The 16857-nt window shown below is 39.9% G+C and overlaps 1 protein-coding gene across 1 annotated transcript in view; it reads right to left on the bottom strand.

The window, feature by feature from the left end:
* PRKAR1B (protein kinase cAMP-dependent type I regulatory subunit beta) overlaps positions 1-16857 on the bottom strand; it is a 99825-nt gene that overhangs the window by 77986 nt on the left and 4982 nt on the right. Inside the window, exons 3-4 of the mRNA XM_059826204.1 lie at positions 7734-7904; positions 3778-3869 (exon numbers count right to left, since the gene is read on the bottom strand). Of these exons, the coding sequence (XP_059682187.1) occupies positions 3778-3869; positions 7734-7904 (263 nt within the window). The remainder of the gene's footprint in view (positions 1-3777; positions 3870-7733; positions 7905-16857) is intronic.

Raw genomic sequence — 16857 nt, 5'->3', positions numbered from 1 at the left:
CAGAGATTTTTAATACTGTCCAATACTTTTGCTAGATGTGCAGTATTTTAATAAACAATGAAAATCAAACTATACCTATTAAAACACAATAAGAAATGAATTTTGTGAAGCCCTGATGCTGCTTTAACTTTTTACAGTTAGTTTCTCATCAAGTAAAAAAAATTTTGGATAACGAGTATGTGATACATCCATGTAAATTGGAGCATGTAACAGGCCACCTCTAGGCAAAGGAGGGCTCACAGAAGATATACATCAGGTGCACACGTGCAGAAACACAATTAAAAAGCCACATATTCCTGATTTTGCAAATGAGAACAACAGCTCTCTAACAGTTAAAAGCACATTTCTACTTCAGATAATGGGCATTTTGCCACTGGCTTTGAAAGAACCATGCCCTACTCCAGAGTTTAATCAAGATCTTACTGAAGTCAGTGGAAAAGTCTCATGAGAAAACACTGGACTGCCACATCACTTTGCAGAGCTGCACTGTTCTTTATAATATTAGCAACTCTCGAAATGAAAATTTTGACAAAAGTTGCTGATAACTAGCTCTGCTGCTTTTAGTACTGATGCAGTTACAGTTTTATTGCACTTTTCAGGACAATTTTACACCAGAGACTGCGTGCATGTGCGTGCGCATGCGTGTGTGTGTGCATGCATGAGATAGACGGCAACCCTTTTTTAAGCATGGCACATGAAAAGACGCTATCTAAAATAAGACTTGAACAAAACTATTTCAGACACCAATGCAAAAAGATACTTGTTTACCTTAACTTCAACATGTCTTCTCATGCAATTAATCATTCACATGAAATATCTGACACAGGGATAATATGCTACACACTGCCTTTATAAGTAAGGGTTTATGTCAGGCATAAGGACCTTTACAGCTGCCAAGCAGCAAGTGCAACACAAGGCACGCAGACTGCACAGCCATTGTAAAGAGGAAGTAAGGACTGCTAGTCCATCCTTCCCCCACCTGAACACCTCCTACATCTTGGCGAATGGTCAACCATGAAATTAAATGAAACAATGATACTGTCTTCAGTGTAGAAAGCACTGAGGAATATAAACACCAACACCACCACTGCAGCACAGAAAATGAAACATCCTCACCTAGCTTTCCACCATTCCAAGAGGACAGAACCCAAATGAAATCATACACCACTTACTTTACTGAACTATGTGTCTGTATCAACAAGTTGCAAACTGGAAGTGATAGCAATGGTATGCTCCAACTTGCTGACTTCTCCACACTTGACATACGAAACCAGACAAGGGCAATAGCATGATGTCAAGAGTGAGCTCAGTAAAATGCAAAGAGAGAACAATTTATTCATTCATTGCAATCCTGCCTGAAAAAGCAGAATGCATGCATCCTTCTGTGAGTTCCTTTTTTTCCCCAATATCAGCAATAGCTTGCCGTGCTTGTCATGAGGCTTGAATGAGGCACCTTAGACACATTCTTTGAGCAAGGGAGATGGTATATAGCTGAATATGCTCCAGTGCACAACCCAGAAACCAAGAAGCTTCTAAATCTTTTGACAGCAAAGGCAGTATACACCTGGTCAAGCCATAGTTTGAGGACTGCAAAAACAAGTAGTCTATAACCCATTTGCAGCACACACGTAGGAATCTGCGCACATCTCTTCACTCCTAACACACATCCATAACAGAACAGTCTGGCTGACAGAGGTAAATGGGACACAGGAAACGGGTAGGAGAGACCATGACCATGATGTACAATCAGCACAGTGCAAAAAAACCCACTTTTCCTTCAGTTTTTCTCTCTCACCCTACTTTGATAACACATTACCAAAACGTCCTTTTTCCAGCCCTAAAACCTTCCAATGCCTGTCACATTAGTATGCTGAAGGTATAATTAGGACTTAGAGCAGTTCTGTACAAGAATTCTCTGGGTGAAAAAGCTAGAAGAAATGTGCAAAGTTAATCCTCTTCTAATTACTCCAGAAATCTGCATGCTAATGCAATATAATAATTAGGATTGCAAAGTAATTAAACTGTGTAAATGCCTGCAAGAGGGAGCAAAATTTGCACACTTGGAACATGTTTTGACTAAAAACGTGTGAGTAGTCCCACCAAAGGACTGTACTGCTGATGTTCTGCCAGTACTAAAAACGTCAGTGTAGACAAAGTCTTTGTCCTTTCTAACCACAAAAGCATGGAAAAGTAGGGTTGGCAAGGACCTCACGACATCACTTAGCCTATCTGCTGCAAGGCAGGACTGACACTACTCATGTCATTCCTGGCAGACCGTAGTCTAATCTGTTCTTAATGGCCTCAAGTGGTGGAGACTCCACAAGCTACCCAAGCAGTCAGAGACCTCTTCCTAGTATCTGACTTCACTCTTTCCTACTGCACTTTAAATCTGTTATTCTTTACCCTTTGGCACACACAGCAGTTTATTCCTCATATACCATTATTCATACACAACTATAAGCTATTATCACGTCCCTCTGCCCCTAAATTTTCTTCTGCAGGCCAACCAATCCCATTCTTTCTTCAGAATTGATATTATCTAGATCTGTGATCGTTCCCACTGCTCTTCCGTGAACTCCCTCAAACTGTTTATTCTTGAAGTGCAGTGCCCAAAACTGGACACTGTTCCAGCTGAAATCTTTCCAACACCGGGACATGTCTTGCATGTTCTCCTATTTAGTTATCCCAGTAAAACATTAGTATTTTCAAAACAGCTTGACATTAGTGACTAATGTTCAGACCATGATTCACAATAAGCTCCACATAGTTTTTCAAGGAACTACCAAAACTGCAAAACCATCTTATAGTTATAAAGGTGTACTTCCTGCCTAAGTATACTTCTCTGCACTTGGCTCAGTGACAATCCATCCATACTAGAACATTTCTTCAACCTGCCAGCACAATTCTGAATTGTAGCCTTGTCTCCCAATGTTTTAGCAGCCTTCCCATCTTCATGTCATCTAAAAATTCAACACTCATAGTCTATTCCACCACTGAGGACATTAATGACAATAATGATGAAAACCAGACCAATCCTTCCCACACTTCAACTATGTCTCTCCATTAGAATGATGGACCATTGATAGTTGCTATTTGGTATGGGTATTCCATCAGTTTTGCATGGAGTCCATAGTGGTTTCACTGAAGACATGTTCCCCTTGATTGTTTATGAAACTGTCATACACATTAACATCGAAAACTTTACTAGAAGTCAAGCTGTTTGGCCTCTGTTGTGCCTTCCCTAGCTACAAGACTTGCTACTTAGTTGTAAAAAGACATTTTCAAGTTTTTAAAAGTCACATTGGCTGTTACTGAACTCCTTGGTCTCCTTCAGGTGCTTATGCGTAATTTGTTTGTTCCAGTTTTTCAAAGAACAAAATAATTTACCTGTAATACTCTTTTACCTCTTTATAGACATTATGCTTTTTCTTTCCCACTCTTCCAGCACTTGACCTGTCTTCCCTGAGTTCTCAGAAGTAACTACAAATGCTTCTGAGATTGCTTTAGCCAATTCCTTAAGTACCCTAGAATAAAGTTCATCAGCCATAGCTGATTTGAAAATACTAAATATGTCTGAATACATTCTAACCTGTTCTTGCCCTTTTTTATCTTGTGATTTTACCCTCTGTCATAATACCATAAGTGTGTTTGAGGCTGCATCTAGTGTGACTCAAATGCATCAGTGACAGTAGTTCTGATCTCTGAGTTAATTTTTAACATAATTTCATGTCCTCAGGTCAAGCTATAGATTCCTTTAAATCATAAAGCACCTCATACCTTCGTTCATTGTCATCAAGATGAGCAAAGAGCACGTTCTTGGAGATGGCCTTTGCCAGAGCAGTCATAGTTTTATAGTCCTTTGGAATAACCTGTAGAGAAAAGAAGGAAGGGTAATTACATGTCTGGTTGTATTTCTTCATAAATCTTGAAATCTATAGAAAATTCCACTATTCAAGACAATGGATGCAGTTTGATTTCAAACACTGAGACAGGTTTAGGCTATAACATAAAGCCACTAAGAAAGTAATAAATTACAGTTTTGATAATGTGAGGAGAAGAATTTATGTTCTCAATATGACAACCAGAAAAGAAATACAAGATCCAGAATGAGTCGGGAGAAGGATATCCATAAAATACTATAATTGGCAGGTACTGGCAGCTGTGTAGTCTCCTTCCAAATCTCTTGGACTGAGGAAAACATATTTCATATTATTATTCCCCCACAAGCAATATCAGAAGCAACCTAGTTTTAAAACTAGGGAATGAGCAACATTTCTTTAGGTAAAAGGTAAAAATGTGTTGATTACACCATACTTTTCAGTACTGGTTGTGGTATAAGGAACGAAGCTCCTGAGAGGCCCACCTGAGTCAAAATCCTGTGCATTTGCTTCATGGCAAATGAGAAGGACTTGCATTTGAGAATGAAGAAGCATCTTTATTTGTTGATTGGGGAGAAGGCAAAAGTCCTGTTGTACATGAATTTGCTCATAACGTATGTTGAAATTCAGGAATATGTTTTCATATTGGGTAAAGATTTTTTATAAGACTTTTGCAAGTTAGGCTTTCCATTTTGGTAAACATTTTGGTAAGATATTAGTAAAGACACTGTATGTCTATATTTGCCAAGCATCTACTTCTGCCAGTCAGAGACTTTGTGATTACGAGATGCAAGAAATTTATAGCAAGGCTATGCCTTGTAACAGATGTTCTTTGACTTTAGTAATGTGATTTTCCTTAATAGTTGCATTATAACAGGACAGAATCAAGCCTAGCAAAAGTTTTAAGTGTTACATAAACTTTACTCCAATCTGAAGATCAACATCGGTTTGCCTCTTTTAATTACTGTACAAAAAAAGGTCTGATAATGGACATTTATCTTTCACATTTTCTTATGATAGAAATAGTATTTCTGTCTTATTTAAGTTACTATGTATGCTGGTGCATAGGTAGTTTCCATCCTCATCCTGGAAAGGCAAGATACTACCCATCCAGCCAGAAGATGGATGTCTCAAATGGTAAAACTGATGTAGAACCAGGTCTCACAAAGAAATGATCTAGATTTATTTCAAGGGAAAATACTGCAGCACTGTGAAGATCTAAAGTTAAACTCTGGCTTCAGACATCACTTATATTGACTGCTGTAGTCATTAGACTGCTCAAATTAAGTCCAAAGAGCGTATATGTATAAACTGCATATTTGTATTAGAGTGAAACATAATCTAATTTAACTAAAAGTTTAAATTGCTTGATGTTAAATAAAATGAGCATTTGGCCAGTTTATTCTTGGTTTTTACCCTGTCAAACAAACCCTGGACTGAATTGCAGTCCTGAACCCTTGCCCTGTTAAGAATACCCTAGCTGTTCAGCTTACTGCTGATGAGCCAAGAGGGTAGATAATCAAATCACTGACATTCAACTCCAACCTTTCTGGCTGATTACGGAATAGTGTAGACTAGCCTTTCTCAGTCTAAATCTGCAGCAATGAAAGCCACAAGGCAGAGACCAAAGTGGGTCTGTTGGGGCAGGGACACAAAAGGCAGAGAAGAGATTCTTTAGGTGTCACAGTAACCAAGCATCCGACCAAACTCAAATGTCGGGAAGAATCACTTGACCATTTCTTACACCACTCTTCCAAGTAAACACTGAATGTTCTCTTCAAGCTGATAACCTAACATATAGTTAACAACTAACAGATATGTCAGATGTGTTGAAAAATATTGCTTTCTCTATTTTCAGGAATGAAGCAATGTAATAACCCTCTGCAGAGATCTTCCTCTGTGCTTCTCAGAATGGAGCCATGCCAGGTGCTTGCTCAAATCACAAAGCTAAATCTCCTTTGATTTTCTCTCCAGTGACATAACTCATTGCACTGCCTTTAGCACTACTCATCCTATAGTTCACCCCTTCAAGGGATCCCTTAAATTGGCTTATGACCCCGATGTGTTTCTATGCAACACCTGAATTCAAGCCAGGGGTTCTTCCTGGCTACTATCTAAAAATCCATCTGTTTGCAATAGTCTAACACAACCCTTGCCTTGTTTTTTACACTTTTAAATTAGTTTCATAATTCATCCTTTCAGTGCCTCCCTTTATTTCTGTATTCTAGAAATCTCTGTCACAAACACATATCCATGGGATTCACCACGGGATTCATTTGCTGACGGCAGAAGACAAAGCACTGACACAAACCTTCCCAGTGCTTGTTCTGTATTCCTTGCAGCATCTGTAGCCTGACAAGAAACCATCCCCTAAATTACTATTATTTAAGCTCAGTCAGTTCCTAGGAAATTAAATTCGTAATAGCCCTAGTCACAGAACACACAGAATATGATCCGTATTACTGCTTCTGGCTCTTGCCTACCCATGCTACTGTCAGGGCTTATTGGCATCACTGTTGAAAAAGGAAGGAAACAAAGTTAACTTCAGGTTCCATTATAAACATAAAAGAACTACTCAGGGGTGTGGAAAGGAATATTTCCTTTGATTTTCAGAAGAGTCAGATGGAGCCCATATTAAGCAGAGACAAATGTGATATCTTCATGGAAGTTTTTAAAGGGGATACTGCAAACTGCACAGAAAGAAAAGTGTTTGAAAGTGGCTTTTAAAATATCACACAGGTTTTTTAACAGTGCAGTGCATTAATAGCTTGACCACAGTGCTGTTAAAATTTACTGTATACTTGCAAACATTATTTAACTGCCACAAGAATACTCCTCCATGCTTGTTTTTAGGATGAAAGGCTCTCCTAATTCTTTGTTTCTTGGGACAGAAATCCCCAGAGCAGCCAGTGAACTTGTATCGTAAGTGGATGACAAAAGCACATCTGACTGCAAAGGCAAAATGTATTCTGCCAAAAAACAGTGACTGACAAAATGTATTCCCATAAAGAAAAAGCGCTTTGAGTTAAAGCTACTCCAGGCATGCAAAAAAGCACATTAGTAGCATCTGTCAGCCTTATGAAATGCATTTTTAGCCTAGCTCCCTAAACAAATATGACATACGCTATTGTAATGTCTGCCTTTTAATAACCTTTGAAAGCTTTGGCCAGTTTCAAAAAAAATTTGAAGAGTTATTAAGAGATATCAAGGATATAAAATAGCTAGATATTTTTGCGAAAAAGGCAGTTAAAAAGAGAGAAGCCCAAATTAGTGCTCCTACTGAAGAAATTATCTAATTTGGGATTGGCAGTTCTTCAAAGAAAGGTCACATGAAATCACCCAAGTATGGTCAACAGACTTCCAAAAACCCATGGGTTAGCTGGTACCCAATCAAAATGGGAACCATGTGCCTGAATGGTCTAGGGAACCTAAATGACCTAGGTTAGAAGAAAACTTGAGCTAGAAGTGACTTTTTAGAAAAAAAAGCATGAAATGTAGCAATAGAAAAGGCTGCTTTTCAAAACTGTGAGGCTCTGACAAAACTCAGAAGCTGCCGGAGTCTGTGAATATCAAGAAAACGGCTGAGACTTACCCACCCTGTTAAAGGGGGAAACAGATCAGCAGCACATCTCAAAAAGGGGAGGAACAGAAAATGCTGAAACAACACTGATGGGGAAAGTACTTAGTCAAGGAGGCAGCAAAAGAACTTCAGTGTGAAGAAGATGGTCAAGCCACGCATATGTCGGCATGAGGACACAATCCTATAGGCTGACCCACGATTCCAAATTATGAGCAAAATATGAGTCATTTGATTGTCCTGTACATCTCAGAATCAGATAGACGGCAGCACATTACCTTTCTGACATAAGAAACAGCATCCTCCTCTGTGTACACTTCTGCACTGACACCCCCTCTCCTGCGCCGGGCTTTTACCACTGGGTTGGGAGGAGGAGGGGAAATCTCATCGTCATGAGAATCAGACTGGGAACTGGATTTCTGCCGAGCCAGTATTTGTTTGCATTCTTCCTGCAAGGCAAAAAGAGACAATGAAACATCTCTTACCCATGTAGCTAACTTGCTGGATACACTTGATTCACTCTTCTTTTATGACTCTCGGTAGCCCCTTCCTTTCTGCATTTGGATGACAGTCAATTTACACATGTGTACTGCTGAAAGAAAATTAAAAATTTAATGTGAGCAGCATGAAGGGCTGACACTAACTACAATGTGTGTACAGGTATCATCACTCCAATACTTGATCTGTTCAATTGCTTCTTACATGTAACAGAAACCAATGTGTTACAAACTGCAGACATATTGCAACGACTCCTGGCTGAGAAAGCAAAAGAACAAGCCTCTTTTCTCACTCTCCAACATCACAGCTGTTATTTTCTCAGTTGGCTTGTACATATCTTTGTCTCTTGTACAGAGAACATATCAGAAGTCACATGTCAATATATTAGATAGGTTTCTTCATCTTGGTCCGCTCTACAGGCTTACTATCACCAGAAAGAACAAAGATGCTCCCTACTCCAGAGTTTCTGCATATAACAGATTTACAATCAAAGGGACTACTTCCAAGCAAATAAGATCCAAGGTAGGCTCCAGAGGACTATGAAAAATGATGGCTGGCCTACCACCAGCTGGCCAATAGGGAGGTTATTCTCCAAATTTCACGCTTATGGAACAGAAAGAAAAATACAAAGGGGAATCTCTGAAGAGATAGTAACAAGAGCAGGAACAGTACAGAAAACTTTCAAGAAAGGGTGTCAGAGTTGCAAGACGTTGTCAATTCATACACTGAATTATTTGACTTCTAAAGAATTGAGACAAACAAGATTACCCGTAACTACAGTATTTTCCCAGAGCCCATCTCCTATTCTTCAGCTTCCTGGGATTCAAAGGACAGCACACAGGAGTAAAATGCCCTTTGCATCATCCATGTCTATCAGCCAAAGGAATGGGGGCCTGTCTGCTCATTCCCAGCCCACCTCCTCACCCCCTGGTACCACCCCAGCCTGGCATCCTGCTCACAACACACCACGCTCTCTTTACTACCTCTTCAATGCCTTCTTAGCTGGTTCCTTCTAGTCTTCACCGACCCTGCCTAAGGCAGGGGAGAACTGGAGATGGGATGGACAATGTGTCCAGTCCTCAGCTTGTCTGATACAGGAAACCGAAGAGCATGTGCAGAAAGACGTGAGCCCTGTAAGGAGGCAAGCTGACCTGTGCAGTAGTCCAGTAATTTTAGTTGCTGCCATCTATTACATTGATGTAGGCATAACCTGCACCCTGACAGTCTCAGGGTTATGTTGATAGATGTACACGTAGCCAGCTAATGGCTCCCTGAACAACTCCAGTATTTCTGAGACAATTCAGATTAGCGGCGTTGCAGGCTACCCAAAAGAAAAGGCAGTAATGCTGTGGTCCCTGTGCACCCCATAAAACCAACATTCCTTTGATAGGGATGCCAGAACCTGGCCTCTGCCTTACACGATTAATTTCCAATTAGACTTTCGATACACGGAATCAGTGGAGGAGGCAGGATCTGGGAGCGCTAGACATGTGGCGGATTACCAACATAGCCAGTTGGTCTCATTGACAGAGGAAATGAGTTACAGTTAACTCATCAGGTATGACACCAGAAAAGAGCGGTACAGAAAACTGGCACACGTTCACAATTTCTAAGCTTGCAAGAAAAACAGATGATTAATATATGTTTTGCCCTTGATGTTTACAAATGTCTGACAAATCCAGTCATGCCACTTGTCTTTTCCGGTCTTATTCCAGTTTCTTTCTTCACCATCACTGATATTGCCCCTCTCATTAACCTAAGGAGCCTTTGACACCAATCTTTGATGTATTATTGCTACTTGAAATAAATAACTAAATAGTATTTCTCATGCTGCATAATTCAAGTCACACATTCTTGTTTTGATTAAGGGACTACTGAAATATTTAAGAAACAAGCACAGATATACAATCTGACTTTTCAAAGTCCTGACCTGCCTTAGAAAGTGCCAAGTTCTTTCTGAGATCAGTATTTTTTTTAAATTTGGATTACAACTCTGCAACTCCTGGGCCGTAACACAGTTGAGCTAGGTGCTGTAACCAAAAAACAGAAAAAAAACGTATTTCAGATGTATTAAATCCTTACTGAAACTTTTTCATTTACAATTCAAATTCCAAATAGCAGCACTGGATATGTAAAAAATTACCCAGCCAGATTTTCCTATCATGCAAGAACTGCAAGTCCTATTTAAGCATTCTCGTCAACTTCTTCCCTACTCCTCTCTGACTGTCTCTAGCTTCCTTAACTACAATTATGCACTTGTAGAAACAGAAATATTTAAAATACAAACATGTGTGCTACATATTATCGTTATATTTAATCCCTAGTCATCAAAACCAAACCTATGACTGAAGAATTTCAAATAATATTACTGACTATTGCAGCTTATGTATCTCTTTGATAGTGTTAACGTTCTCTGTTTATATTACATGAACGCAACCAAATGCACCTTCTTCAAAAGCTTAACTGAAAGGTAATGAAGACCTTTCTGGACAGCAAGCAGCTGAAAATATACTAGAAGGTAACTACAACAAGAAGGCAGTCAGGTAACTATTTAATGGGATGCAGCACTTACACAGTTCTTTTTATACATAGCATATTTACACATAGAGAAGAGTAGTAGTTTGCCCCATTTGAATATCAAACACACACTTCTTTTTCAGTACACATTGTATAAAAGGCACTTCCAAGAAATTAATAAATAATCTCTCCTCTGCCCCAGCACAGATTTATACATGGAAGAAAGCTCAGTGAGATAAAATTAATACCACAAAGCATGCTCTTAAACCCAAATACCTTTTAAAGCCAAAAAGATATTAAAGGATCATAAAAGTGAGTTACCATATGATTCATTTTAAAAGGAAGTCTCTTCGCTACAAACTCCTTTTATATAAACAGCAGATATTTGACTGGCTGGCTTTTCCATATGCCGCTATTTGTAGTCTAGGTAGGATTTCCATTACTGAACTAAAGAGTGCCTTTTGAAAATAAAAGCGTACGCTCTGTCCTGGGTTAAGCTTTCAAAAAGCCGTCTTCCATATATCCTGGGGTAAAACTGCACAAACACAGCAAATATTTTAAAGGAGGAATGGACTCTCTGAAGAATAGTTCTTCAAACACTGATCTTCAGACACAGCTTGATGTGAATGCTTGTGCAGAACTCACTTTCGAGTAAACACCTCACCATCTTTTGTTGTCATGACAACAAGCGATCTCACTCTCTATTCAGATGGCATGGATAATTCACAATCATATTGCCCGATTATGTCCACCTTAAAATGAGAAAACATATGGAAGACACAACTGCAGAACAGTGTAATTGCCTTTGAGCAAGCCCCAGTGAGAATCTTGTTCTTCCCTTTACACCAGTAACTTGCACTGCCTTCAGTGGAGATGCTCCTGACTTGTAGGACATGTAGGGTCTGATCCAGTTATCCATAGTCCAGTGCCATTTTGGGTGACCTTGCTTTGCTTTCAACTGCCAGCTGAGGAGGACACAAGTCTCATGCTGGCCTGTGTCACATCTACCAGCCCCACTGGACATTGCACAGAATTCAGGGAGTCTTAAATGGCAGTAGGGGACCATGTGGGCGCTGCTGACTGAAGCCTCCAGCATCACTGCCACAGTCCAATACAATGGTATGTTAACACACCCCAAATCTACAAAACAACTATGCTGTGTGGCAATGACACCCTATTTCATATATACATAATCTAATCCTACTCTTATTCAAACCATGTTGCAAGTGACCAAAAACCTAGCTAAAGTTGTGAACAAAAGCCTTTCCTGAGATTTCTGGGGGAGATAGATGGTAAAACTGAAATACCATCACTGACTTCAATGATAATAAACTGGAAAGGAAAGAAAATATAGCATTGTTGCCTCAAATTAAAAGAAGGAATAACCAACAAATGCAACTGCAGCAACCCATTTATCTTTCGAACGTCCACCTTCCACTAAGACTTTTGTGCTACAAGAGGCTGAGGTATAAAACACAGGAATTTAGCATGCTGTCCTCAGTATATGCGGTCATCACCTTTCCCGATTAATGTTTCCACGAGTTTTTAATGAGTTTAAACACTGCAAGTGAAGCGGCCACAATGCCGAGCCAGTTTTTATGTTCACCCTTCCTTTCAGACCACTGCTGAAGAGCACACATGCTTCCTGACCCAGAAGTGTTCTTCTCTATCAGGTGGAGCATTTCCAAACAGAAATTTGTTTCCAGTAGTTCCTCTCCCAGTCTCTCCTTTCAGGCCTAGAAACTCAGCTGTTTCAGTTGAACGAAGGACAGCACCTGAGGAGGCTCCAAATCACTGTGCAGCTTTACAACAACATCCCAAGGAGACTTTTAAAAGCAAGTCAGGCGTTCGGTATCACTGCTTACTATCTCTGCTCTGCCTCCTACAATTCATTCATTGCATTCAAAAGCAACAACACAAAGTACAGTCTAAATGAAGTATTTTTTAATTTTTTCCTCAAGCACACCCATAAAGTTTTCTGACTGACAGACCTGGAATGTGCTTTCTATTTATCCACAGAAAATGTGTAGGATACTTCATGTGCACGTAACTAATCTCTCTTTGCTCTGGAATTGACCCAGAGGAGATACTTTCAATACAGGAAGGCTCCTAACACCACCCCATCACTCCTGGAGGCTGACACAATGATTTATAGAACCTAATAAAGGCCAAAGGCAAAGCACTCTGCTTTTTTGGAAGCACGGGACTGACTGATGCCATCACTGAAAGCTGGAGAAATTTGGGAGGTCTTAACGTCCTTTCCAGTCCTGACTTTGTCACGCTGGACAACTCTACTATCTTTATGATCGTTCAGCCTTGTAATTGAAGACTTTTCACACAATCTTAACTATTGTTCCACTGCCTTCCCAATGTGAAATGCCTCCTTTTCTTCTACAGCATCCCTAAGAAGTATCTTTACCATCCACCCCTCCTACTAAAATATTTATCCACTCCATAGTTATCCACCGTTTCAATTACTACTACTGCATCCTCGGTGGCCTCTCTGCATCTCAGTTCACTCCCTATTTCCACTCTAGGCAAAATTCTCCTGCCAAAAATCCACCTACTCTTCTGCCACTCTGACTGCATCGCTCGCCTTCTTGAGTCCCTTTACCGGTGTCCTTTTACCTCCTGCAACATATTAACACTTCTTGTCTTCCCCTCCAGTGTCTTGCAATATCTCAACCCATCACCACCTCTTCCCTACTTTCTTACATACGCCTCACTGTAAAGTGAGAGGTTACGTTACAAAACACAGACCATATTTTTGATGCTTAAAAGCTTGTATAATCAAAGAGAACTGTAGCCAACACTTCTGATTTTTAAAATCCAGCCAAAAAACAATATATGCATGCATACCTTGTATAAGAAGAAACATGCCCACAGAAAAGCTCTATTTCTACTAGACAAATATAATTTAAACTGCTAAATAATGCTAAATATTATGCCATATTTTTCAGCAACAACCAGAACACCTAAGTCACTCTGAAGTTTTTAAACACTGGATATGTAATGCCAAAGCTGCTTATTTATTTTTTATTCCAGCCTTCTAACACAGCAGACCCTTAATCCAAGAGAAACGCCACCAGTCTCAGTGAGGCTTACATATAAGAGGCAGAAATGGACTATCAGAGCATAGGAAGAGATAGTTGATAATCAAGCTTATCAACAAAGAGGGAATCATAAATGCTAGCATGCTATTTTGCTCCTTAAAATACTTTCATTGTGTAGACCCACTTAACATTTAGAAGCATACTGATGCCCTTAGATCAAATGTGCTGTTGACAGCAAGGATGGTTATTCAAAATCTTGTGTTCACTCAGTCATTTCAGAGTGGAAATTGTCTCTAAAACATTTCTACATTTTCTACTCTTCAATATAATTCTACTCAATTTATTCTCTCTTCTAAAAAATTATCTGATATTAAAACAAATATGAAAATATGTGTGCTGGGCTGCCCACCTTCAATATACACTCAGCTTTTTTTTCTCTCTTTTATCCTCCTCCCTTCCACATTCCCCTTCACACTCCCTTTCATTTCTGAAACACAAAACCACTTCCGTATGCTATGAGTGCCTTCATTGGTGCAAGGGTATTAAGGCTAGACAGCAACTTGAACTGCATACTCGGGCAAGAATCCATGTGTCCCCCTTAACCCTTCAGTGGGTTGCTCACAACTCATGAAGTATTTTTTTCTTTACAATTTGCCAATAAATCCAAACTAAAATAATTACAGATATGTTTTTATTTCGAGTTTCCCATAGCTCACACTCTCAGTTTCCTAGTGTCTTGCCCAGGGGTGATGGAGCTGGCAGGCTGAGCTCCCAGGAGTTGCAGAACCTCAACAGCTTGAGCTTACAAAGCTGTCAGGGTACAGCTCCAACACAGGCTGCCAAGCAGGCAACCACAGAGGCACAGACCTCAGCAGAGCACACCGGAAAGCAATTAATTCCCCTGCCTATAGCATTTCAAAATCTAAGGTCCTTTTCTTAATTGAAACAAAGTCAAATCTCAAATAATCTTAAATCTGCTATGAGAACTGCAGTTCTCCACCCAGTCTTACTGGTATCCAGTTGGACAGTCTCAACCCCCATCCTACATGCCTAATTAAAATGAATTCATGCAGCATTAAAAAGGTATTTAAAAATAAGGAGTCATCTTTTTTGGCATTTAGGAGAGTATTAATAAGGAACTACTTGAAAACTAACTGAAAAACAAAAGCAAAATGAAAATTAATCCTCACATTGGAAATTTGGTTTGATTTATATAATTTTTTACATAGTCTTTCTCCTTGCTATCATTCCTATTTGGCATGCTCCTCAAAATAATTATTGTGGGAAGACAGAAAAGGCTTAACTACCTCTGCTCCTCAAGTCACCTCCTAAAACTGAAAGAGAATGAAAGGAAATAATTTAGTGCCTTCCAGAAAAGCTACTGCCTCGCTTTGGCTAAGCAATCAGCTGTAATGGAAAGGGTCGGTAGCTGTCAGACCGCCTTGCCCGATGCTCTGACGACTGTAAGCTACAGAGAATGAGGAGGAATTGCAGGAGTACAGCCTCAAAACGCTCACATCCTTGAACCTGGAGTTCTACCTTGTCCGAGGCAAGTTGCTACGTAGTCTGACTAGCCCCTTAAAAGATTAATGAAGGATTTGCCGAGCTGCAGACAAGGAGGGTAGGTACTCAGCCAGTTCTGCAGCCACGGACTCCAACACAGGCAGAATTTAAGCCCAGGCAAGCTCTTTTTCAAAAATCAATTGGTAAAATAAGGCTTGAGGGCCCCTACATCTGTTTGGGAGCCTATAAAAGGCTGCAGTCAGCTGGGGGCAAATATGTCTACGTACCTGTCTCTAGCTGTAAAGGCCCATTAGTATCAAGAGCTTTCCCAAAGTCTGTTGTGATCTAGTGAAATCTCCCATCAGACAGTGCCTGACCCAGCACCATTTTTAACTTTACACGAATTTGGCAAGGTATTTCATTCATGTGTTTAAAGCCAAGTATGAACCTGTTTCTTTAAAGCCACTTAGATGCTTAAAGATTAACATGGATTAAGTATCCTGATGAATGTAAAACATGATAGCTTGAGATGTGAAACAAAGACGACATCCAGACATCGCTCTTCGTTCCATTACTGCGCTCCATTTTTGTTAGTTTTTGACTTTGAGACCAGGAAAGCTGCTCACACTTGTAGGTACACAAAGTAAACAGGGAGCTCAGCGACGCTCAAACGCATTCTGCACAAGCTCATAAGAGCATGGCTTCACTTATAACCAATTTTATTTCCTCGGAAAAAAATCTTTTTTGTCTTTCTGCTCTTATCCCCTTCATCCCCCACCCTTCCCTAAACCTCCTGCATTTAGGAAAGCTTGCCTGAGGGGTCTTAAAAATTCACCTAGTTTTTCCTTCACCTGTTCAAAAAAAACTGCCACCTCTCATAACACTGCCTGTGGCTGACTACGGCAATCACAGAGGTCTGACCTGAGCTGATTTTCATCCAGCTCTCTCCAGTACTGATATCAGAGGAGTGGCAGGAGCAGAGGCTGCCCAAGCCTACTCAGAACCGCAGTCACAACAGCAAGGGCACCCAGTACTCCCACCACTGAGTTGCTACTAGCGTCTCGGGTAGCTCAGGTATGTTCCCACCCACTTCAGCAACATTTCTGACCACTGAGCAGACACCGCCCAATAGCTTTGCAAGCTTTGGAAGATACAGAAATATTTTTCTTATTAATCTTTACCAAACTGCTTAGTTAATGCATTTTTTAGATAGTTTTTCCTCCACAGGATTTTCCTTCCTATCCATAACCTCTCCCCAGCTTACCTTAAAGGAATGAGTTATACTTAGCATAATCACCTGTATTTATAAGAATGAATTTCATTGTTTTGGCCACGTTCTGGTGGAAATTATTGATTGAAAAATTTCTTGTGACAAAATGTAAATACTGGGAGAGACTACCATTGCAGAAGAAAAGCCTGATGCTCAAATTTTGATGCTCAAATACCTTTGGTCCTGAAACTCTTTATGGTAAATAAATAAACTGTATTTTACTAACAGTGAATGAATTTGTAGTTTATTATACACTTTCTTTTCAGTGCTAGTTTACAGAAAACCTGTCACACAAATACCTTTCTTTTTCTGACCAGGTCTATGTGCAGTACTGCCTAACATCACCAGGTGGAGCTACGCAGATAATCTCATTTTGCTCTATTTAATTACAGACGGTAGAGTCCAGTTTTTTCTAAAACTCTCTTTTTGGTTGGTACATTAAGACATGCAGCATCAGCCTGGGTCCATAAAACCACTGTCAATCCAGAGCAATCCAAAACAGTAAGTTCAGTATGTACAAGACATTATTTCTTGCAAGTGCACAGGGCAACAGAAGAGACC

The sequence above is a fragment of the Gavia stellata genome, chromosome 18 (assembly GCF_030936135.1).
Source record: "Gavia stellata isolate bGavSte3 chromosome 18, bGavSte3.hap2, whole genome shotgun sequence".
NCBI classification, from domain to species: Eukaryota; Metazoa; Chordata; class Aves; order Gaviiformes; family Gaviidae; genus Gavia; species Gavia stellata.
Note: the sequence above shows the minus strand (reverse complement) of the source record. Positions and strands in the feature narration are given on the sequence as shown.